General features: G+C 36.6%; 1 protein-coding gene across 5 annotated transcripts in view; it reads right to left on the bottom strand.

The window, feature by feature from the left end:
* The window catches only part of DLC1 (DLC1 Rho GTPase activating protein), a 379,234-nt gene that overhangs the window by 90,280 nt on the left and 262,560 nt on the right, over positions 1-26,394 (bottom strand). The window contains exon 6 of one of the 5 annotated variants that reach the window (XM_079142737.1): positions 22,853-24,426. The exons of the other annotated variants lie outside the window; for them this stretch is intronic. Within the exon in view, the coding sequence (XP_078998863.1) occupies positions 24,401-24,426 (26 nt within the window). The 3' untranslated portion in view covers positions 22,853-24,400. Of the gene's footprint in view, positions 1-22,852; positions 24,427-26,394 lie in introns of those variants that run through there. 5 annotated transcript variants of the gene reach the window in all.

Genomic DNA, 26,394 nt, shown 5'->3' with positions numbered 1-26,394 from the left:
ATTCATTTTGTTTGTTTCTAAGTCATTTATTTTACACTTAAAATGTTCTTTCTCTTGGTCCAAACACCAATGGAATTCCAGCCAAGTCTATTTAACTCAAGGTACTCCAGATGATATTCAGACCATAACCAGTAAATGCAACTCTAAAGTAAAAATGCACTTGGATCCAGATTAGGAATGCAGTTGATTTTGGTGTTTTTTTTTGTTTTGTTTTGTTTTTTTTTGGTGCTGGTGATTGAACCCAGGACCTTGTGCTTGCAAGGCAAGCACTCTACAAACTGAGCTATCTCCCCAGCCCCAGGAATGCAGTCGACATGGAGGTAAAATATGGGACTCCTGGCCTCCAGAGCTCTGGGCTATCATTTGGTCTGGGACAGAGGTGTTAGCTGGATCTTCAGTAGTGCCATTCAAGAAAAATGGGATGAAACCACCTTTGTTATTTAACATTTTCTAGTAGCCACTTTAAAAACAAAAAGAATGAGATGAAATTAATTTTTTTCCATTTAAATTTTTTTTTTCTTTTTAGTTATTGATGATAGTAGAGTGTATTTTGACATACACATACATGGAGTTCAACTTCACATTTTTGTGGTTGTACATGATGTGGACTTAGACTGGTCATGTATTCATATATGAACACAGGAAAGTTATGTCTGATTCCTTCTCCTGTCTTTCCTGTTCCCATCTCCCCTCCCTTCTGTTCATTCTCCTTTGTCTAATCCAGTGAACTTCTATTCTCCCCCCACCATACACCTTATTGTGTGTTAGTATCTGCATATCAGAGAGAATAATCAGCCTTTGGTTTTTTTTTTTTTTTTTTTTTTTTTTTTTTAGATTGACTTATTTCACTTTGCATGATAGTCTCCAGTTCCATCCATTTACCAGCAAGTACCAAAATGCCATTCTTCTTTATGGCTGAGTAATATTCCATTGTGTATCTGTGCCACATTTTCTGTATCCATTCATCTGTTGAAGGGCACTTAGGTTGGTTCCACAGCTTAGCTGCTTTTTAGTAGTATATATGCCAAGTACCATTTGAGCAGGTAAGCAATAGAAAGATCAATAAAATATCTTACATAGTAAGCATTTGAAATTTGGTGTTATTATATATTTAATTTCATCCAAGTTGGCACCGGCCACATTTCAGGTGCTTAATAGCCAGATCCATGACTGAGGCTACCCTGTTGGACCATGTAGGCTGTCTGTGAGGGGATGGTGATGCTTGCTGGCTGGTGTGAACAAGGATTGGGGCCTCTGCTTCCTTGTTCACAGCCACCAACCACTGCTGCTGAGGATCTTTCTCTTTGGTTTTAGAGCCACAGAATAGCCTGCTAGCAGACAGAATCCTCCTTGTCTCTCTGGACCTTGTGACCCCTTCAAAGATATGGCTTGCTAACACCATGGATTATGTCCACAAGTCTCTTCTGAATACCTCTGAGAAAGGTAAAAGTCATGAATGGGTAACAAATAATAAGCCTGGGGGTACACAAAATGCTAACTTGTATTTGGTTGTATTTAAGACAGGGACTCAGAGAATCTGAGGTCAAAAAAGGCTGCAGTTCGCTAGTGAAGGGAGGGTGGAGGTGAGTTTGGGGAGGGGTGTGCAAGGTACCACAGGAGAAGAAAAAACAGAAAAAAACAAAACAAAAACCCCAAACTAGCAGCTGTCAGTGATACTCAGAGCTGAAGATGAGGTCAGAAGTGAGTCAGGGGGAGCCGAAGGAGGGAGGGACCTTGACCAACCAGCCCCCTTTCTACGCTTCTTCACCAACATTTACCCCTAAACAATCGCTGTTTGGGGGAATGTTTAAAAGTGGGAAAATTGGTAAATTGCCTTATATAACAGTGTATTCTGTGGAAGTGGAGGTAGGAAATGAAGTGGAAAGTAGTTGGTTCTGCCCAAAGTTGCCTAAGTAAATGTGAAAGGTTGGCCAGAAAGTGAATTGCAAATGATTGATGGGAGAAAAGGAAGTGGAATTCCTAGGGCCTCGGGATGGCCACAGGATTCACAGGAAGGCAAAGATAAATTGGGGATCACTTGTATTGCTCTACAGACTCTCAGGGACTGGAACAGCTAGGAGAAGAGAATAAAGTAGATACCCGGCAGCGGGGACCAAAAAGACTTATATTAGGATGTCAGGGAGGCTTCCGAGTGTAAGCCCAGATGACAAATCAGGATGCTGAATCCACCTTTGTGTTTCGTGATTCAACAAAGCTCGAATCTCTGGGAAAACCACAGGACTGAGGGTCAACATCTGGGATCAGTCTTTGCTTATGTCTGGGCAATGTGTGACCTTGCTCAAGCCATTTTCTTCCTGAGCCTCATGAGTTTCTTTATCTGTAAAATAAAGGATTTGAAAGTAATAACCTCTATAGTCCTTTGCCTTCAAATTCCTATGACTGATTCCTACCTTTCTTTTATCCATGGATGACACAGCCTAAGACTCCCAGTAGATGGACGAAACCACAGTTAGTATTAAATCCTATATTTATTATGTTTTTTCCTATACATATGTATGGATGATAAAACTTAACTTATAGACACAGTAAGAGATTAACAACAGTTACTAATAATAAAATAGAACAATCGTACCACTCTAATGTAATAAAATAGCACCACAAGTCACACTTTGGAGTCATTATGAAGTAAAATAAGGGTTACTAAAGCATAAATGCTGTGATACACGGACAGTCGATCAGATAATCCAGACGGCTTCTAAGTATACTAATGGGCAGGTAGTGTATACTGTATACTGGATACATGGACAAAGGGATGATTCACATCCTGGGAAGAACAGAGGAGGGCAGAATACAATTTTGTCACTATACTTAGAAAGGTGTGCATTTGGAAACTGATGCATGTTTATTTCTGGAAAATTTCACTTAATGTCTTCAGACTACTGCTGACAGTGGGTAGGTAAATGAACCATGGAGAGTGAAACTGCAGATAATGGGGGACTACTGTACTTCAGGGAGTCCAGCCTTATCATTTTCGTATATAAAGGTGGAACCAGCTTTTGTAAAACCTAATGCCATGCAATGTTGGACGATGCCTTTTTGTAAAAAATAACAAAATTAAGAATGCAATATTAGATACAGAAGTAAACTGGTTTAGAATGAGGAAAGACATTCTGAGGAATCACTGGAAACTTGAAGATTCAGATCTTTTTCTTCTGAGACCTCTTTTAACAACTGCCAGACATGCTAATGTAGAATATCTCTGCGTTCCAGCCTGTTTTCTCCTTCCCACCTGTACGACACAGCCGCTGGCACTCACAAAGGTCCACCCAAGTCAAGGTCTCTGGATTGTAAGTTTTGTCAGTATTAGGGGTGGAATTGGGCTCCCCGCCCCCACACCAAATTTCATATGTTGAAGTTCTAATTGCCCCATAATGTATTTGGAGATAAGATACTTAAAGAGGTGACTGAGTTTCAATGAGGCTGTTAGGGTAGAGACTTCTCCTAACATGACAGGTCTCCTTAAAAGAAGAGGAAGAGATACATGGGGCACGAAGCCACGAAGGGACAACCAAGTAAGGACAAAGATGTAAGAAGGTGGTAGTCTGCAAGCAAAGGAGAGAACTGGACTCAGAGGATCCCAGCCCTGCTGGCACCTTGATCTTGGGTTTCTAGTTCCCAGAACCATAAAAAATAAATTTCTGTTGTTTGAGCCACCCAGTCTGCGGCATTTTGTTTTGGAATCCTGCAAATTAATACAATTAACTTCTTGATAACCCTTCCTCTGTTTAAGGACTTTGTTCTTTCATGCTTCACCCCTTTGCCCAGAACCATTGTCTCTATCCACCTGTTTCAAAGCAACTCAACCCACACATTTCTAGCGGAGATAACTCTTAGCTTAGAACAGGTAATTCCTACCAATCCACACTTGTTTCACCAGTGGCTACGACTTATGACAGCTCTTAAATCATTATCCCATCCTACTACTTTGACTTTGCAAAAACCATATTTTCTCTCCCTCACTAAGTCTTTTTTGCACACTATCAGGGACAACAACTTATATCAAATTGGGATGTTAGAAAAATTTCTTGAATGATCTTTCTTCAGGGAAGAGGAGTCCAATTTAAGCTAAGGAAAAAAAAAAAATCTTTAATATGTTATTTCCAAAGCTAAAAGACTGTGGAATCTACCATACCTACTATAGTTGAGTGCTATACCTGCATTAAACACATATGAACAGAATAAGCGTTTGGGCTGGATCCTCTCCTCCTTCCAACCACTTCCTGCTAATCGGATGGGTCAGAGGCATGGATCTTTGTTTCTGTTGTGGCAACCCTATCCTGGTTGTTGCCTTCTGGTTTTTCACTGCTTATGCCAGCAACAGAAGTTTACGGGAATATCTTCCAAAAACCTTTGGCCAGAACCAAAGGAAGTGAGTACATTCAAGGGTAAAAGGATGATTCAACCTCTCTGAGTGCTTCACTCTTGGTATCCCTTCAGAAATTGCTGAAAAGAATGCCAACAAGTTGTAATTATCCTGGTGCTCCTTGGGAGGTGGAAATCTGCCAGTACTCATTGGATTTCAACCAACAATTCATCAAATAAGACATAGAAGGAAATGAGCATCTATTTTGGACATTTATAAGGAATATCTAACACCCCTAAAAAATCCACATGCGTGCTTGATACAAAGTTTCATAAACTGCTTCTTATCAGCATTTTACAATGCAGGCTTAAACGTGCACTAAGTATAATATGATATGATATGGTCTGATAATTCATTGGAGAATTAGGGCAAGAAAGGGTCGGCACTTAGGCTCAGAATAAAAGTAACTTTCTCAGCTCACAAAAATCTGAATTAGTTATCCAAAGAAAAAATGAGAACTTAATCTCCTAGTAAGAAAACACACCCATGTTCAAAATATTTATCAAATGCCATATTTTTCTAGTGAACCAAGGTCCTCTAGGGGGAATATCCATCACCATCCTCAAGAAAGTGAGAGGTCTGCTTTTGCAATCAGAACAACTTCCAAGGCCCTCCTGCCAATAGCAATGTGGAATGGTTCAGCAAGAGCTTCGGAGATTTCCTTGGGAGCTGAGTGGGCAGCTATGAATCATCCCTCACCCTTTGCGTATATCCTTACTCATCCCCTTGGACAATTATATGAAAATCATACTTTGCATTTTTGTAAGGAATGCTTTTCCTGATGGCATCAGACAGTACTGGAGTAAAGGCAGGCCCCGGTGAGCTGTGCACCTTGAAATTGGATATGCTTCAAAAATGTTTGCAAATGCAGTTTTGAGTCTGAGTCAACACACCTGATTTGGAAGGCTGCCATAGGCAGAGGCCAGCACTGCTGGCAACAGTACAAGGACTCCATTCTGGAAATTAAAAAGAAAAATAGAAAACTAATTTTTAACCCTTTCCTTATTGACTTGAAGGAGCAATGTGCTGTACAATGAACTTGTTTTGTTATGAATAAGAAAATGACCCGGGACAGTCAACTGGCATCCAAATACCTAAGCATGATTTTCCCCTTTGAAATGGCTGCTTCTCATGTATTTGGCCAAAGCTGATAGTATAAATTCACTTACATGGGAAAAAATAGCTGGAACCTCAGCCTTTGCAGTCTAGTCCTGTTTATCACCAATTTCCCATGTAGCTTCAGATCTGCACAGATACAAGATACCCACTGAAGTTGACTAACGTATTTTGTGAACAACTAGAGATGGCAATCGTTGTGTTGCAAGGTCAAAAGCAGATGAGCAGTCTCAAGCAAACATGTTCTTACAAGTAGCCATGGCTGCAATGGCATTATTGAGCTTTTCTATATTAAAACATAGCTCCTGTCAATGGTGAATGATCAAGCTGAAGGGGAGGTGAGGGCAGTTCTTTGTTACTTAAGTCTAAATTATAAGACATGTAGTGGATGAAATTGAGGATGTTTAGTTTATAGAGAAAAGATTCCAAGAAAATTTTGTAGTTTCTTCATGTGATTGAGATCCTTCTGTGAAGAAAGAGAATTTACTCTGTTTTTGTTTATGTAACCTCAGAGTATAGAATATGACCATAGGTGGAAGCCAGATACAGACTTCAAACCAACTCAGGGGATTATTTTCTAAAGCAGCCCATTATACATGATACCACAGCTCCATATAACAAGCCCATCCCATTAAGTATCCAAGCGAATGCTCAATGACCATGGGGCAGGAACATCATAGTTGAAGTACAGCAGTATCACCCTTCTCCTGGATTATAAGAATCATTTGAAAAAATAAGCAAGGGAATCATTGTGAGCATATAGGCTTCCATTTTTTAATTTTGCCAGTTAATAGTATTTTAATTTCTATTTACCATTACCATCATTCAACAAGATAAAAGATATCGAAAGTCAAGAAGGGCATAAAATAAGTAATGTAAGAATGAAGGCTAGCAATCCCAAAGAACCAAAGGCTGAATGTTTTCTCTGATATGTAGATATTAGTCCACAATAAAGTGGGGGTGGGAATAGAAGTATTTTGGACTAGACAGAGGAGAGGGAAGGGAGTATAGGGGGTCTGGGGGGTTAGAATGATAGTAGAATGAATCAGACATTATTACTTATGTGCATATATGATTACATGACTTGTGTAACTCTACATCATGTACAACCAGAAGAATGAAAAGTTATACTCCTTTTATGTATGATGTGTCAAAATGCATTCTACTGTCATGTATAACTTATTAGAACAAATTAAAAAATATATTTTTTAAAAAACCTTAAAATGTACCTGACTTTAGTCCCTTCAATTCCATCTGAGAATTTGTCCTAAAGAAATAAGAATATGCAAAAAATTTTATCTAGAGGTACAACTGGCATAATAAAAAACATGAAAAAAACCAAATTTCTAGTAAAAAATAATTGAAAAAAAAAATACTAAAAGCCTGAAGGCTAGTTCTTAAATAATGAATAAACCAGCTTTATGAAATATAAATTATTTATGCAAATTAAAACTTACAATAGTCAATACTATACAGTCTACATTCACACACACACACACACACACACACACACACACACACACACACAAATGTGAACTGGGAAGAAGAAATATTAACTCCTGAGAGTGGTCACTTCTGCATAAGTGAAGGGGCAGAAGAGTGGGACACAGTGGTGCTTAAAAGAGAAATCCACTTTACCCACATAACATTTTATTTTTTAAAAAAATGGTAACGCAGGACTGGAGGTGTTGCTCAGGGTCTAAGCACTTGTCGAGCATGCATGAGGCCCTGGGCTCCATCCCCACCACTGCCAAAATAATAATAATAATAATAATAATAAACATTATAAAGAAGTATTCACATTTGTTCATTTGGGATGCAGTAATATAAAGGTATATTGTATTATTCTTACATGTATTTCTGTGTTCAAAATAATTGCCCTCTCCTCTTCAACAAAACAAAGCAAAACACAGCTTTACTTCATTGCCCTTATTTTTCTCATTTCAGCATGCACCAGAACAAACTCAGTCGCTCATTACTGCAACCCACAGGCCATGATCTGGGTGGCAGGGGACCACTGATCTATCAACTGCATCTACAGGTGTCTTATGAGCCATGCCTCAAGTTATGATTCCTCCAGTTAGCACCTTTGTGCTTCTAAAATTCTTAATTTTTAGCAGCTACTCTCTTTACAGTTTTAGATCTCATATTCCTTCTGAAACCAGAAAAGAGTTCTTCTCCATGGAAACTTTGATGATCTATGCCGATGATCCTTCAGGGCTGAGAGAATATTCTCTCATTTCAGATATAATTCAGATTATTACAGCTTTCACCATTTTTTGATCCCAAATACTCCTTTTGTTGTTTATCTTCATAAAGTCCATATTCTGGAAAATTTGAGCCTCAAATATGCGTTTACTAAGCAAGTCATGGCCTGCAGTGTAAGTGGTACATACCTAATATTAGAATATTTTTGCTTCTGCAAAGTGAATTACAACAATGGCTTGAAATGAGATGAAAATATTTCCAGCAGTAGGGATGTTTGGAGTACTGGTAGGGCCTTAATTTTACTCTACTACTTCAGAGAAATCAAAAAGCATCCAAGGATTTTTCTCTAGTTTTATACTTGGCCTTTCTTTATGTTGCCTTGAATATACATTTGTACAAGGCAAAGTTCTTTGCCAGTGATATGTATGCAGTTCTTCTTTTTAAATGGATGAATGAATATCTATAAAATTTTTCAGGTTCTGCTTTTACATATTCATACTTTTTGCCTAATCTTGTAAATGGTTTCCAAATGGGGTTTCAGGATGTCTAGTGGGGGATAAAAAAAGTAATTTGTCATTGAATCATTTTTAACACCCCAGAGAGCTTCAAGAAATCTCATATTCAAATATCTAACTTATTTACTTTTGGCTAGACTTCTATTATCATAGTTCGTAGTAACGATCCATACTGATGAGTGTCCCTAACGTAAAACTATTTAAACATTTGATTTATTTTAAAGAGGCGACAAAAATTATTGTTCAGTAAGTGCATTTTTGTGGGCTAAAAATGTTCAGAATATGGGCTTTATGGGAGTCAATACAAAAGGAAAATTGTGGGTTAAAAGAAAGTGAGTAGGGTAAATGGCAAAACTAACCTAATTTGACCTTCAGGACAGCCAAAAGATGCCCTGCAGAAAGCAAATGACAAGGAAATATTAGTTTCAACTTCTTTTGCCTGATCTTGACTTCGGATTGATAAGTCATCTCTTGGTGCATTTCATTTAAAGTAAAAAAATGAAGTCAATTTAATATTGAAATCTTCAGGAAGTTAAGGTCAGTCTTAGCACTATCAGGGTATGATCCAGGAAAATAATTTTTAAAATATGCGGGATAAGCTTAAACATGAATTCACAAGAGGGCAGAGTAAAGATGTCCATTCCTCAAATTAATGAGTAATTCTCCATTTCATAATTCTACCAGTTTTGAATTGATGCCACTCACAGAAGCAAAGTGGAGAAGCTGAGCTAGGTTAGAAGTTGTTTTTTTAAAAATTTGTTCTAATTAGTTACATATGACAGTCGAAGGCATTTTGACACATCATATATAAATGGAGTACAACTTCTCACTCTTCTAGTTGTACACAATGTGGAATCACACTGGTCATGTAATCATATATGCACATAGGGTAACAATGTCTGATTAGGTTAGAAGTTTTTATCAAAAATTCTTGACCTTTTCCCTTTTGGAAGCTGTCTCAGGACAGCACTCCTGAGAGAAAGTTCACATTCATATGTTTCTTCCTAACTGTCTAATCCACACACTTTTCAGTGAAATGAATCAAAACCTTTTTTTCTTTTTCTTTTCTTTTTGGTACCATGGATTGAACTCAGGGGCACTTAACCACTAAATTACATACCCAGACCCTTTTTTATATTTTATCTAGAGACAGGGCCTTGATAAACTGCTGAGGTTGGCTTTGAACTCGCAGTCCTCCTGCCTCAGCCTCCCAAGCCATTGGGATTACAGGTATGGGCCACTGTGTCCTGCTCAAAGTCTTTTTAAAAAAGAAGTTATTTCTATATTAATTTTTAGATTATGCCTTGCTTTGGAGATTTCTTGGTTTACTGTTCTTTAAAGTACAAAGTGGAGCCCATTTCTTTGTCTCCCAAGTCTTATGTAAATAATATAAACAGGAACAACCTCCAGTTGACCTTCGTCCTACAGATGAAGTCTCAATTCTCAGGCAGAGAATGTAGATCACTAAGTGCAACCAACATTTATACCAGGTAACAATTTACAACTCATAATGAACTTTCTCACATAATCTCATCTTTATTCACTGATCTCCAAGCATATCTTTCTTATGTCTCTGAAAATACTGACTAGAAAATTTTTCCTCATTCCTTGGAACACCACTGAAATATCACTTTATTTTGAAAACTTTTCATTCTGTTCTACTGATCCAGACTTGCTCTTTTCTTCTCTGCATCCTCACAGCATTGTATTAGTTATTTTTTATTAAAATTAATTTATTATTTATATCAAACTATTATTTTATATTAAATAGTTCTTGTTTTATATAAAATTGTTTTTACATATTGTTTTTACATAGAAGTTATTTCTATGTGATTTTATGGATGATAACATAAAACTTAGGAAAGTGGGAAAAACCACAGGGTTAGCAAGTTTTAGAGTTTGAATTTGAAACTTGATCTCTGTCTCCAAATCATGTTCTTTCTACTGCACAGTATGGACTTTTTGGAGCAGGTTTTGATGCTCAGTTTCACTAAATATCACAAATACTACCACTGTCTTTAAAGTTATGTGTTAGTTAGCTTTTCATTACTAACCAAAACATCTGACACAACTTAAAAGGAGGAAAGGTACATTGGGTACAAAGGCTGCAGTCCATGGTCAACAGACTCCTGTGCTTTGGGAGGTGAGGCAGAACAATCATGGTGGGAGAACGTGGCCAAGGCGTGCTGCTCATCTCATGGCAGCCAGGAAGCATGGAGGGAGGGAGAGGCAGGAAGGGGCAGAGACAAGAGAGTCCCCAGTTCACTCCCTCAGTGGACTATGTCTGCCAACCATGCCCCACTTACCTACAATTTCCACCACCTCCCACTAGTCTAGTCAGCTACCAATGGATTAATCCACAGATGAACTCAGAGTCCTCAAAATCCAATCACTTTCTAACGGCCCCACCTCTGGGCCGTTGTAATGGGGATGAAACCTTTAACACAGGAGCTTTTGGCAGCGGGCATTCCAGATCCAAACCATAACACAATAGTAATTTAAAAATTTAAGGAAAGTCACGATTCTAACTGCCTACATGTATTATTTACGATGTGCCATGTATGCAAACTTTTAAAAGTTAGATGCATAGCTTCCTTTAATCTTCATAGCAACCCTGTAAGATAAGTACTACCCTTATCCTTATTTTACAGGTAAGGAAAGTGAGGTGCCGAATAGTTAAGTAACTTGCTTAAAGTCACTCAGCTACAAGTGGCAGAACTGAGATTCACAACCAGGTGGTTTGGCTTAGGAACCCACATTCTTAATAAAAGCTGACTTAAATGCTAATGCTTTTTCTCCTAAATGGAACTTAGGACATGAACTCTGTCTACAGCATTGGTTTCAATTTTTATACTGTGTATACTATGGAACCAAGGTTTGGCTCTGGGTCTCCATTTATAGCCTTAACTATAATTACAGAGCACAAAGGAGAGATGGAGTTGATTTGGATGGTTGAGTGCGCTGGGTTTTGTGTGGTTGGTTATCATGCAACAAGCAGCATTTATTTTTGGAATTCTCCCCTCCTACTCTTCAAATAATAAAGCAAACTGGCAATTGAGAAAAAGAGTAGGGGGAAAAAGCCAACAACCTGTTTCTGATTTGTTTGGGACTGCATCCAAGTTTTGGGAATCACTCAGAGTTGCATTTTCAAAGTAGGCATTCTCTTTTGAAATAACTTTGAGATGAAAAAATAAAATTATAAAATATGTTGCATCCAGCTTGTATGTCAAAGATTTTTCACATGTAATAATAAGAATGAAGCAAAAATACTCATTAGTTTACATTGTAAAGACCACCTGAGCATAAAACTCAACTAAAAACAAAATAAAAGCATGAAAAGGAACAACTACGTCATAGCTGTTTTAGGCTCTCTGATAATAAAGAGCTCACTTTATTAAGAAAATAAATTTAAGGAGACAATATTCAGCAACCACGAGAACCATAATTGTAGTGGAGAATGAGAATGTGTCAGAGAAAGAACGCTCCTCATTTCTAATGTATCAGAATAAAATCCACAGTCACTATTCTAGTTATTTAAATCCCAATGGAGCTTAATGGTTAAGAAGAAAAATCAATTTTTATGGAGTCTCCAAAATCTTCAGTGTAGATTGTGCACATTCTTCTCTATACTTTTTACAAAGATAGTTTCTCTGAAATACATCGTGAATTTGAAATATAAAGTTTGTATTTCCAGCCACTTAGACCAAGTGATCTGGGTCTCTATTCTCCAGACTCTCTAAAATTATCTTTTATTTTTCATCTCTACAAATTTCCTAGTTTGTTTCGGCTTGCTCGTCTTTTCCTTCCTCGTCTACTGATTCATTCATTCATTCATTCAATATTTATTTCACTGCCTATACCATGATTTTACTCCTATCAAATTTGGAGCTTCCTCTTCTTTTAGCACATCTCATTTCCCCTTTTTCAAGGCCAGCTGGAGATTTTAGTTTTAGTTCATTTTTCTTAACAATCAAATAGTAGGAAAGCAGGATTCACTTTTATGCCTTTTATTCTGATCACTCATCTCATACACTGTACCTCTCTTTGCCCTACCTTAAACTTTGATGTCCTAATACTTAAGTTATGTTTATGTTTATACTGTTCAATTACTCACTAGTTTCTAATGTTTTCTCATTTTAACTTGTAAGCTATTAGATGGAACTCAGTGTCACATGTCAAGAATTAAGTATCGTGCTTAATTCTTAAAATAAGAATTTTAAAAGAATTAAGCATGGTGCTTAATTCTTATTAGGATGTTTTTTTATAATGCAATTTTAATTTTTATAATTTTTTTAACTTTAGTATTTCAAGATTTCTTTCTTAGAATGCAATTTATTTTTTATTATTTTTATTTGGTGCACTATAATTGTACATATATATGGGATTCATTATGCCACATTCATACATCACATAACATAATTTGATCAAGTGTATTCCCCCATATCTTCACTTTTCTTCAGCTTCTATCTACCCATGATCTGGTTGTTTTACTAATCTTCCTTCTATTTTTATTGTTGTTGTTATTATTAGTAGTAGTAGTAGTACTAATATAGTTTATTTTTTAAAATAATACACGGGCCACTCAGCCAAAATAATGAACAGAGAATTTCAGTAGGAAATTAGAAATAGGGAAAGCACATAAAATGTGACAGAAAATCTAGATTCCTTCATTAGTTTTGGGATTTTACTGGATATAAGTATTTCTCACCACGAACAATTAACCAGAGTGAAATGAATACTGAATATTCTATGAACAGGAAGAAGTTGATTACAACCTGGAAGTTATGTCTAATCCTGTCTAAATGATGATCACGCCGATAAGTCTGGACAAAAGTGGCTTGATAACACTGTTTTCCCATCCTCTCTTCTTGCCAATTTTATTTTAAGAATATCTTTTCCCTTCGTCTCTATTTAGTCATAAACACAGGCTCCTCCTTTATAAGGCAAATGTTCAGGGTTACGGACAGAAGAGGAAATTCCTTTTAAAACAGCTTTGTGGTAGTACTCCTGCCTCTTACATGAAATGAACCTTTTGAACAACAAAGCAGAACAGATGGGAAATAACACCATCAGGACGTAGCTCTGTAGTTTGATGTAATTTTAAATCCAGTCTCTTCCACTGGAGATGTTGTTAATGGCTTGTGTGCTCATTTCCCACCCTTGCTGTTACTTATAATGGGAAACACCATTATAAGTCTCCCACATACCCACAGCAATAGTCACTTGATATGTTTTGGGTCAACAGAATACTTGTAGCATGGCTTTCGTGACAGGAACGTTGTCTGAGGGGTAACGATGCTCAGGTGGGAAAGATTTCTATTAAAGAAAATACTGCCATCAAGCCAGAGATGATTCCAAAGTATTCATTTGGTTTAATGAACTCCAAGGATTGGAATGACTGGACCCATGGACAGACAAACTCTGTTGCGTGTGCTAACACAAGGGGCTGGGTGGGCACGGAGTAGGCATCTTTACTAAGCTAATTCATTCTTGGTTATTTGCAGGTCAGGGTAATGAGAACCTCTTGCACAGGTTAAGGTTAAGCACACTGTTTCCCTCTGACTTTAAAGTTAGCCTTAGCATTCTGTTGATAAATATTGATAGTGTAAAGCTCAAATTCCAGATTAAAAACACACACACACACACACACACACACACACACACACACACAACTTTTTACCTAGAAAGAAATGGTTATAGAGCATTTCAGGGTAATTTCAACTCTTACACACATTCCAAACACACACACACACACTCTCTCTCTCTCTCTCTCTCTCTCTCTCTCTCTCTCTCTCTCTCTCTCTCTCACAGGTTTTAGAAGCAATAAAATATTTTATTGAGCTAAAGTCATGGCTATTTCATTTCATTATGAGTCGGATACTTTACAAATAAAATAAATCATTGGCAAATAAATTGCTGCACTTTAATGATCTGAAAACATAACATCTTTTTAAACAGTCACTAGGTATTTTGCCAGTCTCACCAATTACTTGTCACACTCTGACTGGAAAGTCTGAACCATTCTGTACATTTATTAACTCAGCCAGGGAACTGTTTTTAAAAATTTATGAGAATGCTTGTGGTCAAATTCCTTCCTTGTCTTTACATATGACTAAGTGGAGGGAATGCTTTTCAATCAGTTGCTGGTACAAACACCTGTCTTGTATTTTGCACAGTAACTATAACTATGACACTAATTGGCTTGCATCTTAACACCTTCTTGGTCATACTGCCTGAATCTGTCCAGTCTTGAAATAGGGCACTTTGTGATCACATGTTAAAATGAACTATTATAGACCAGATGGCATTATTGGGTGGTTATGCTAGGGGGAAAATAACCCAAAAGACCACAGTGCAAGTTTTAATTTTAGATAGGAAAACAGAGTTCATTTCAGTCTGCAGTGCAGACTACTATGCATCATTTGCACTTCTAAGAATAGTTAGCATTCACCTTGAGGCAGGGATCCTTAAAAGTGGGGTTGGCATCCCAGCAGCTACGCAAGATGATCCATTAGAGAAAAAGTGATTTACTTTAATGTATACATATTTTCTACTAAAGAAGAATGAAATTAAGCTTTGAAAATATTTAATTTATGTAAATTAATGCTGATTACCACTTAATTCCACATGTCACGTGTCACTCAAAGTCTACTTGAGAGATTATGAGTTCCATCTTTTAAAAGGGTTGGCAGAGCTTCTCATTCATTTTCTTTCAGAATTTACATGTATTTACTCATGGGTGAACATAAGCAACTTAAGAGTGCTAAGAAATATATTATTTTACTTGAAAAGAAATTTGAAAATGTTAACGTTTCTCATGGTTCTAAGATGAACTGTTAATGTGTTAACAATCTAGCCAACCATAAATGTCTGTCTCTACCCCTTTCTCCGTGAAATAATCAACAAAACCCTTAACATATGGATTTACATGCACTCTTTATGAATGAGCAACATGACCTCATGGATAACTGTGACTTGTGTTATTAGCTAAGGAAGGAACAAAGTCATCATCTCTAGCAATACTAGAGATGTATGTGCCTTTCTGATTTCTCCCATGATGTTTAGTTGTACGATACTCAAGCCAATGTTTAATGATAAATCTTTAAAAGTTATAGTTGAAAAATTTTCATTTCATTTAGTAGCCAGTGACCTAAGGGCACACTGAAAACATGTTCTTGCCAAAAATGACCAAAAGAATTCTTGAAAAAAAAAATAGGGTGGGTCAAACTAAAAATACATTGTTTGATAGTGAACACTGTTAGAACTGCAGAGTAAAGATCTGAATAAGTATATTTTGTAACAAATTATGTGTGAGTAGGAGGTTTGGAATATACAGTTAAATGGAAGTACAAATGTTTCTAATAGGTCTCAACTTAAAGTATTTGCTAAATTTTTTTTTCAATAATGGAATATGAATGATTACTTTTTTCCTTTCATTATGAGCCACCAAAGGAAAGAAAAACCAATGAGGTGATATTTTCAACAGTGAATGGCTCCTTTAATAAAAATAATATTTTTTGGAACAATTATAAATTTATCACAGAAAGAACTTTAGGCCAAGTTTATGGAGATAACATTGCAAAATTAATATTATGAGCTATTTTAGCAAAGAAGTTAAAGGTAAAAGTGCACAAAATGCTTGAGGATGATATTGATATTCTAGTACTTTAATTAAAATATCCCCAAATAAAATATAGAGAATTCTTCACAATATTTGAAATAAGATAGTGACCATAAAAAACATTTGTGACCATTCAGAGGTTCACTGGTTATATCACAGCAAAGAATCTGAACCTGAGAATGATTTACTCACTTTTCTTTTACAAAAAGCAAATAATTCAAATTTGCTGACATTTCTGTGATGATAAGCAGCTCTATTATGCTACGGGGCATACATATTTAAAATGCTACATAATATGTTGTACCAAGATAATGAGTGAGCAATTAGCTGCTTTATAAAATAAACAACAAGCTGGGTTAAGTATAAAGCATATGGAAAATATTTTGGAAATGTGTGCATTATTATATGAATTTATGTTAGAAAATGATGTGCATGTATCACCTTTTCAGAATCCCGTAAGCAAAATTTTAAAATTGTGAATTATTTTTTCCTTTTGGTCAATGTACCTTTACTTTGTTTATTAGTGGTGCTGAGAATTGAACCCAGGACCTCACACATGGTAGGAAAGAGCTCTACCACTGAACCACACCCCCAGCCCCGTGAATATAGTTTATTTTTAAATTTCATTTGTTCTTTTTAGTTATACATGACAGTAGAACATATTTTGACATATTATACATACATGGAGTATAACTTCCCATTCTTGTGGTTGTTTGTGATGTGTAGTTACACTGGTGATGTATTTATATAGGAACCTGGGAAACTGTCCAAATTCATTCTATTGTCTTTCCTATTCCTTCCTTTTGTCTAATCCAATGAACTTCTTTTCCTGAATATAATTTTCTAACATGCTAAATTTCAAAAAAAAAAAAAAGAATAGTTAAAATAACTTCAAACATATGTGTCCAAAATAAAAAATGCAGTTTGACTTATTAAAAAAAGTTTTTTTTTGTCCCTTCGAAGTTCAATGTCTTTTTCTATGTTGATGGTCTTTAAAATCTCATACAGAAATAAACTGAAATTTGAGTCAGTGTGCTATCTCTTGTTAAATCTATCTGTATTTTATGTGTTTAGATCATGCTGTAAATGGAATTATTGCCTTTAAATTATTACATGTTCATTGCTAGTATATAGAAATACAATTTGAAACATATTTTATTATAGCTCTTTCCTTAAGAATATTAATGTAAGATCTGTAAAGACAGCAAAAAGGTTTTTTGGCATTACTAAAAGATAAAATAAACTCAAGTTTAAAAATAGACATTTTCCATGTTTGGTTTACAGTATTACATATAAATGATGTGAAATAGTGGTTCTTGACTGGGGTGGTTTTGCTTTTCAGGGGACATTTAGCAGTGTCTAGAGATGATTCTTGGCTGTCACAACTGGGGAAGGTACTACTGGCATTTTATATTTCAGATGTCTAGAATGTATCATCAAAAATACTTTACTTGTGTGTATTCAATTTAAAAAGTGTGTAGACCACATCAAGTTATGGTTTCTGAGAAGCTGCATAATCAGTTGAGATGCTGTTGTCTGGTATTTGTCTCCATTCATGAAAACATTTTTATTCAAAATTCCCCTCATTTTTGTCCCTGAGAATTATAGATCAATGGTTGATGGAAGGAATTCTCAGTGTTACAGACCACGTTCATATATTATCTTTAGAGCTGATTTGTTGTTGTTTTAAAGAACCAAAATGTTTAAAACAAAGTCAACGTTTCACAAGGTTATACAAACTGACAAAGTTCAAGAAATTTAATATTAAGTTACATACAGAAAAATGAAGTTCATGAAACTAATTATCTATTAGATGTAGACAGAAAAAGACTGAATTTAGGAACACAGTTAAAGATTTTGTTATTGGTTCCTTGTCCCTATTTTGGTCAGTCTTCACAAAGAAGCTGTGAAGATAAACACAATATTAGTATTTCTAAATCACATTTTTTTCCTCCAGAATAAACTATTAAATTAAAAAATTAGTAGATTCAACAATTTCAAATTTTTATTTTTGTTTGCTACCAGGTATTGAACTACTCAGGGGCACTCGCCCACCTGAGCCACAGCCCCAAACCTTTTTTGTATTTTATTTCAAGACCGGGTGTCACTGAGTTGTTTAGCACTTCACTGTTGCTGAGGCTGGTTTTGAACTCTTCATCCTCCTGTCTTAGTGTCCTGAACTGCTGGGATTAAGGCACGCATCACTCCACCCAGCTTTAACAATTTCAGTTTTTAAATACTACTAGATATAATTCATCTTCCTTTATCTTCAGTGCTTTTTTTGGATTAAAAGTTCCTCTTAAGTGATGGTCGATCAAATGTCTGTTTCCTTTCTGAAATGTCTAGATTCAGATGAATCACAAATCATGATTTTGGACTATTGATTTATGGCTAAAATTAAAAGGCAATGGACATTTAAATGCAGAAACACACACACACACATACACACACCCTCTTGGACTGACTAATTGATGCAAAGAAGATAGTTTTCCAAACATGTTCTTAAAACTGAGAAAAGCTTCTATCAAAAGAGAAAAATTAATGGCCTAAAACTCCATTATTTGCAGCTTAAGTTGGGAAAATGTCATTTGTAATGTCTATATTAATAGTATTCGATTTACTGTTATTTAAGTTAATACTAAAGAGCATGAAGGTTACGATTATGAAAATAAAAAACATTAAGAGTCATTGATGGAATTGGTTTTTCATTTTTTTATAAGTATTTTTTAGGTGTCAATGGACCTTTATTTTATTTATTCATAGGTGGTGCTGAGGATCAAACCCAGTGCCTCACACATGCTAGGCAAGTGCTCTACCACTGAGCCACCACCGCAGTCTGGTTTTTCTTTTCTTTTTTTATTTCTTCTAATTATTTACACATGACAGGATGCTTTTCAAGTCATTGTATACAGATGCATCATAACTTCTCTTTTCCCTGGCTGTACTTTTCCAAAAGCTTGTAAGTTCCAGAAAAACAATATTTTTTGAAAAAAAAACTGGAGGTGGGGCAGCGGGTGGAACTGGTTTTTCAGTGGAAATGGGATTTATATCGATACACATACATACATCTGTGAACATCGATCTATCCTTATAGATATGTAGATAGATATATCTATAAAGAGTCACCTCAAGATTTTTTACAATCTAAGCATATTTAATTTCCACTGTTGTATATAATTTTGCCCATTAAAACCATACTTCTTCAGGAAAGCTACTGAATATGCCACTATGCTTAGAGAACCATAATCATGATCGATATAGACATGGGGGAGTCAGCGGAACTCACTCCTTAGTAGATGACTTCTACTCATCAGTCTGACAACAAAATGAAAGGTTACTTATTACAGAATATGGTATTTCTCATAAAGAGAGAAAAATAACAAAATCCCATAAATGTAAATATGTGAATGGCAAGTCCAGTCAATAAAATAACATCAAGTATGGGCTTTCAAATGCTAAGATTAGAGTTGCTAACTTTTAGTAATTTGGGGGACAGGGGAATAGAGAGGAAGCACTTTTTTCTTCTTTTTGGTTTACAGTTAAATGCTGCAGGAGCAAAATCATCACCAATTGTTATTTTCTTGCCTTTATTCTATTTTTTATACAGTTAACAAAACAGTATATTCTAAACAATTCTTTCTGTTCTTTTGGGATGAGCATTTTTCCCCCTTCTTTTGAGGGTTTTTAAAAAAAATATTGTTTTAGGAGGATCAAAACATCCATTGAAGGAGAAGGTCAAAGTTGAGAGCTCTCAAACTCAGTGATAAGGATTATAACATTTATCAGAGGCAAGCTTCAGAAGAAAGAATAAATCAAAGTGCACTAAGCCTAATAAATCATAAAATTGGTTCATAAGGGAACAGAGACAGTAGAAATTAATTTTTGATAGAGACCCATATTCCCCAAACTTTTTTTTTTCAAATTCATTTACTGTGTTAAATCAGTTTGGAAATTCTCTCTCTCTCTCTCTCTCTCTCTCTCTCTCTCTCTAACTTTAGAAGGAAGGACATTGACACTTTAGGTTTTCCACTTAGAGTGACTTCATTGTTCAAGGTGTATTTTCAAATACTTTAGAGAAATTGCTTTATCTTATCTCATTATCTTTAGAAACAAAACAACCTAAAGCATTTGTCATTCTTGCTGCTTTTAAATCTTGTTCTGTGGTTTGAAGTTCTTCATATAACCCTTGAATAAAATATTTGTTTTATGTCATTTCATCTGTAGGAACAGAATGCAAATTTCAAATGAAAAAAGTTTTGGTTTTCTGATTCTTCCAGACTTACAACTATGAAACAAATAATGGTGCAGGGGGCACAGAATGAGAAGGGTTTCTCCTGCAGGAAAGTTTTTTTAAAAAATTTTTTATTTTTTAAAATATAAATGATATTTTATTGGGCCTTGTACATGCAAGGCAAGCACTCTACCAACTCAGCTATATACCCAGCTGCAGGAAACTTTTAAGATAATTATTAGTCTGTTTCTATAACTCTTCAGTGGTTATGATATTGGTAGTTAACAAATACTAGTTGTGTTTCCTCATCTATTAGACATATATCAAAAAAATGCCCCACCAGGATTTAGAAGGTGAAAATGTCGATTTCTTTTTTCTAATTTCCTGTAATTGAAACTATTTGTTATAGCATAGTAACTATAAAATAGAAGTACAAAATAGGTTTGCACTAAAATGAAAACAAAAGAAACCACCAAACTGACGGGTAAGGAGGAACTTTTTCTAAATTTACATGGAGTCCTGGCAGGTCAAAATAATCTAGTCCTATGTATTTTATGTCAGCATTCTAAAATGAAATTTTAACAGAATTCACATGCTGAATGCTGGCAAACTAAAGCTGCACAACCAGGAGGTTAAATAAATCATAAACAGGACTTTAACACAATGTAGAAAAGGCATTCATAAAAATGGCTGGCATTGTTCCCAATAGACAAGAAATAACTATTGACTCCAGTTTAAACAAAATTGTGGTGTAAATACCTAAACACTCCATGGACAATTTCAGTTAATATTACAAAGACTTCCACTCCTGTTAAACAACAATATAAGTGACATTCTTTGTATCAAGAAGGTCAGCCAGACATGGTGGCCTTCCAAGGTTCCACAATTGCCTCTACCCCTCCGTATCCTGGATCTTCCCCTAAACTAGTTAGGTCCCCCTGAACACACGACCCAACCACACTACACTTTTCTTCGGAGGGTTTTGCTGCTTCTGTTGTTGAAAGGTAGTTCATCAGGTCAGGTATGGTGTGGGCATTGTGTATGGTTAGTCTTTAGTGCCCAGCTTAATGCTTAACATGAGTGAATGAATGAATGAGTTCATGTTTTATGTCACTTAATACCTGTCCTGGTTTGTGAGGTTTGACACTTATTTTGTCAAAGAAGAATGCTTTAGAAAATGTTATAATGTGATAGTTTAATATCAAAAAGTATAAGAGAAAGATGAAATGAATGAAAAATGATGGCCTGCACAGTATTATTAGCAGTGCTTTCGTGTTCTCTAGTGGCTTTCTTAGAATAGTTCCAAGAACTTCAAACATGCCTTTAATCCTCATGTTATCTCTGTGATACGTGAAGTATTTTCAATATCACCATATAACAGCTTGAGAGGTCGTCAGGTCCAAAAGGCAGAAGTCCAGAAATGTTTTCCATTTGACTAAATGTTTGTGTCTAGTTTTGGCCTTCGCTCATTTTCACTTGATCTAATCAAAGATGGCTTTGCTCAAGGGCACTTTTTAAAATTTTTATCTGTATAGCTCTCAGTTGCTATTGTCTGGCATTAAAAATGTCTTGTGCTTTCTTTTTGAATCTTCACATTTCAGGAAGGGATATTTAATGCCATGGGAGTTTAACATGAATATTAATTTATGGCTCTTCTCTTTAGTCTCACTTGGGGACCAGGTGAGAGCCTTTTAATAGAAATTCTTTATGATACCATTAAAATTAAAGATACCATGCATGATAAAGAATTTTTAAGTACTGAGAAAACAAAATTTTACTTAGGAATTGTTATGGATGCATCTCAGTAAAGGAAAATGACTATGCAGCTGTACGCTTCTACCCAGTGAGTGCAGGTGCGGTGTGCACTATACACCTCCACAGACGCCATTCACATCTACCATAAACTTGAACTCTTGAAACACAGAAATAGCAACATGCCCTTCTGTACCTTCCATACAGAATGGAGAAGTGTGTCTCCCTGGATTTATCAGGATTCTTCAGATTTTTGGTAAATATATAAATTAGAGAATGTTACAGAAATTATTGGTATTAAATCCAAGGGTATATGGCTTTAAGGGACAGGATATTTAAAAATGAATAAATTAAGTTGATTTCACTCATGAATCAAATATGACACTTGAGTGAAGAGAAACCCCATAGTATATTCCTTTTTCTCCTTAACAATAAATTTCACTTTTTAGGAGTCTTAGCTTTGTCTGTAGTAAGGCTCCAATTATGCAATAAAATCTCAACCCCACATTTATTAAGAATTTGATAAGTTAATGCACTTCACAATAAGTACTTTTTTGTTTGTTTTTCTTTGTAAGATAAATTCTGAGTAATCCTTGGTTTTGTTTTTCCACCCTAAATGAAGGTTTTAGTTATGTTAAAGAACAACTTGCAAACTGATACAGAGAATGAGAGACATTTTTCACGTCTAGTAATCTTCAGAAATGTGAAAGGGAATGGAAAATAAGTCAGTGAGGATCCTTCTGGATCCATGGAGGGTTGCCTCAAATGGCCCATTTAGTCTTGCCTTGTTCTAATAGTGCTTTAAGAAAGTTGCTTTTTTAATTTCCAGGGCCCTGGTGGTAGACTTTCGAGGTAGCTCTCTTGCTTGCCTCCTTTGGTGGACCCTGCAGCTCAGCATTATGAAGTCAGCCTGTGGCCGGGGGAGGGGGAGATATTGTTGCTACTTGGGCTTCTCTTATCACTGGTGGAACTGGCATGTTGTCAAGAGTCACTGAAGAGCCCTTTTTTCTGTAGCAGCTGAGCAGACTAGATGCAAGGGTCCTGCCAGGCACACTTCTGCCCAGGCCATATTTTTAAATTCAGGAACATGGAAAGATCCCTCTTGGGGAAAGGTGTAAGGAGACAAACCAATTGCCACTTCCGAGGCGGGAAAACTGGATCCCTTTGTGCTCTTATCTTCATCTGCTTCCAACTGTCCTGATATGTGGCTGCTGGGTTCCAGAGGAGGTAAAAAGGAGAGGAGAAAAGGACGGATTTAAGTGCTTGCAATTTTGAGTGACAATAGATGGGTCACTCATTTGGTCACAGCAGTGAGATGACTTTTGATAACAGCCGTGGTCCATGACTGGGGGTTAGAATTGTCATACTTAAGGATAGTGCCCAACCCCTTGTAATAACCTGCCTATTTTCATGCCCAACTTTAGAAAGGCCTATAGCCTATTCCCCAATATGCCCACCAGAAGGGCCACCTAAGTCCCTGAGCTGGCAGGCAGGGCCCTAGTGTGCAGTCCACTGGTGCAGCAGCAGCCTCCTCCCCCTGGGTGCTCTCATCCACGGAAATCCTTCCTAGATGATTTTTCTAACTATACCTTCTCCCTGTTCACTATGTCACAGTGAACCCTCTGCCTGCCACTTTCCTCTGATTGCTTTCCTACTCCAGATGGTGCCTGAGACCCGGCATCCTTTCCTTGCCAGGCTTCCAAAGCCCTCACACTCTGGCACCAAGTCAGTTTAGTAACAATCACAATGACAAAGTTAACAACAACAATTTGTATTCTCAGTTATAAATTATTTTGCAGAGGATCTTATTTGATGCTTAAACTTAGGAAGGGTCAAAATGTGAAGATTATTCCCATTTGATAGAGGCTTACACTGAACTTGAGAAAGTCAATGTGATTCGCTCTAAGTAGCCTAGCTGCCAGGAGGAAAAAGCAGTCCTAGGGTCTAGTTCTGAATTCCAAACCCACTGTTCTGGCGACTGCTTCTTTGCATGATGCACTTTGCTCCAAATGGCTCAAGTCCATCTTCACTTCCACCACCAGTCACTCTCCTATCCAATGATCACGTTCTTATGCTGCCTTTACCCCCAACCCTTCACCCCACTGAACTCATACGTTGTTATGGCTTGGATGTGAGGTATCCCCCAAAAGCTCACGTGTGAGACAATGCAGGAAGATTCAGAGGGGAAATGATTGGGTTATAATGAGTGAATTAATCCCTGATGGGATTAATTGAAGTGGTAGGGGGTGGCTGGAAGAGATTGGAATTAGGGCGTGACTTTGGGTATATATTTTGTATCTGGAGAGTGGAGACTGTCTCTCTCTGCTTCCTGATGATGCAAGCTGTGTCCCTCTGCCACACTCTTCTGCCATAATGTTCAGTCTCACCTCGAGCCTCGAGGAATGGAGTCAGCCTTCTATGGACTAAGATCTATGAAACGTGAGCTCTCAAACTTTTCCTCCTCTATAACTGTGCTGGTCAGATCATTTGGTCACAGCAGCAAAAGGCTGACTAAAGCACAGTTGCTCCAAGACCTGCCTCAGGGTCTTTTCCTTGTCATTTTCCTGAGAGTTTCAGCACAGAGTTGTCTTTTCCTTCTCTGAAATATTTTTATTAGCAAAGGTTTAGACTCAGGTTTCTCAACCCCAGGATTATAGACATTTTTCATCAAATAATTCTTTGTGTGGGGACTATCCTGTGCATTATAGGACCAGAGCAGCATCTTTGTCCTTGACCCAATAGATACCGGTAGTTCCCCAGCTGTGATAACCAAAAATGTCCTGGACATCATGAATGTCCCATGGGAAACACATTGTCCCTGGCTGAGAACCTTTGGCTTAATTTCTAGTTGAGTGATGTGGGACATGAGATTTAAGCTTTGGGGAGAGGGTTTGTATTGTGTATGTATCCTTGAAGGTGTTGTGTACACAAGACAAAATTCAATATGGGTTATGGACTCCAGACCCTGATTCACACTTTCAAACTGGAGTCACCAATCACATCTTAACACACCTGGCTGATTCTGGACAATACAGCACAGGAATAAGAACCTAAATTATAGACTTTGAAGAAATGTGAAAAACATTGCTTGATTTTCTGTTAAGTCTCTGCCAGCATGCTCAAAAGCCACATGTCTCTAGTGGCTACCTGATGTGCTGTTTTCCCCTAAAGGCCATGAGACACTTGAGATGGTGACAACCCCTATGTCGTATTAATTCTGTATTTTGAAACAAATGACAATTGTCCTTTAAATAAATTATCCTGATTTTCCTGGGTCGAAACTTGAGTCTTCTTTGACACCTTTATTTCTCACTTGGAAACCATCTTATCCCTTACATAAAATCTAGAAAACATGAAGGAAATTTCCTTTGAATTCCTATCTGTAGAGACTAAGATGTATATACATGAAATAATGATGAAAAATTACTATAGAATAATTAAATAAAATGCTACCAACTGAAAAGTCTCAAAATGAAATACTTGATGGCAAAATAGCTTCTTCAACAAATAGTATTGGAAAGCCATATGCAAAACAGTGACGTTGAATGCTTACTTCAGACGAGATAAAAAAGTTAACTAAAAATGATCAAAGACCTACATTTAAGAGCTGAAACTATAACACTCCTAAGAGAATACATAGGCACAAATCTCTATAGTCTTGGATTTGACAATGGAATCCTAGATGTGGACCAAGAATGCAAGCAACAAAAGAAAGATAAACTGGACTTCATCAAAAGTAAAGGGTTTTGTCTATCAAAGGCTATTCCTGAAAATGTAAAGAGGCCACCCACAAAATGTGAGAAAATATTTGCAAATCAACAGACATTTATCCAGAGATTAACACGCAGTCTCCATACATGAAAAGATGCTCAAGGGCACTAACCATCAGTAAAATGCAAACCAAAACTGCCATGACTAACCACTTTGTACCCACCAGGATAGTTATAACGCCCACCACCAACACAATAGCAAAGGAAAACAACCAATGTTGGTGAGGATATAGAGAAATTAGCTCATGCATTGCTAGTGGAAGTGTAAAAATGGTAAAACCTTTTAAAAACAATTTGGCAGTCTCTTAATAAGTTAAATATGTAATTATCATATAATGCAGCAATTCCACTCCTCATTTTATATATTCAAAAAAACTGAAAATGGGCGTGCAAACAAAAACTGGTGCAAAAATGTTCAAAGTAGCACTATTCACAATAGCTAAGAAGTGGAAACATTTCAAATGCCTGTCAAAGGATGGATGGATAAATCAAATGTAGCACGACCACACAGTGGAATATTATTCTGGTGTAAAAGGGAATGAAGAACTGATATATGCAACATGCATGAATTAAGAACCTTATGCTGCTGGGCACAGTGGCACACATCTATAATCCCAGCAGTTCGGGAGGCTGAGGCAGAAGGATCTCAAGTTCAAATTCAGCCTCAGCAAAAGTGAGGTGCTAAGCAACTCAGTGAGACCCTGTCTCTAAATAAAATGCAAAATAGGGTTGGGGATATGGCTCAGTGGTCAAGTCCCCCTGAGTTCAATCCCCACAAAATAGCAATCCCCCAGTAT

Source organism: Sciurus vulgaris, assembly GCF_902686455.1.
Source record: "Sciurus vulgaris genome assembly, chromosome: 5".
Taxonomy (NCBI): domain Eukaryota; kingdom Metazoa; phylum Chordata; class Mammalia; order Rodentia; family Sciuridae; genus Sciurus; species Sciurus vulgaris.
Note: the sequence above shows the minus strand (reverse complement) of the source record. Positions and strands in the feature narration are given on the sequence as shown.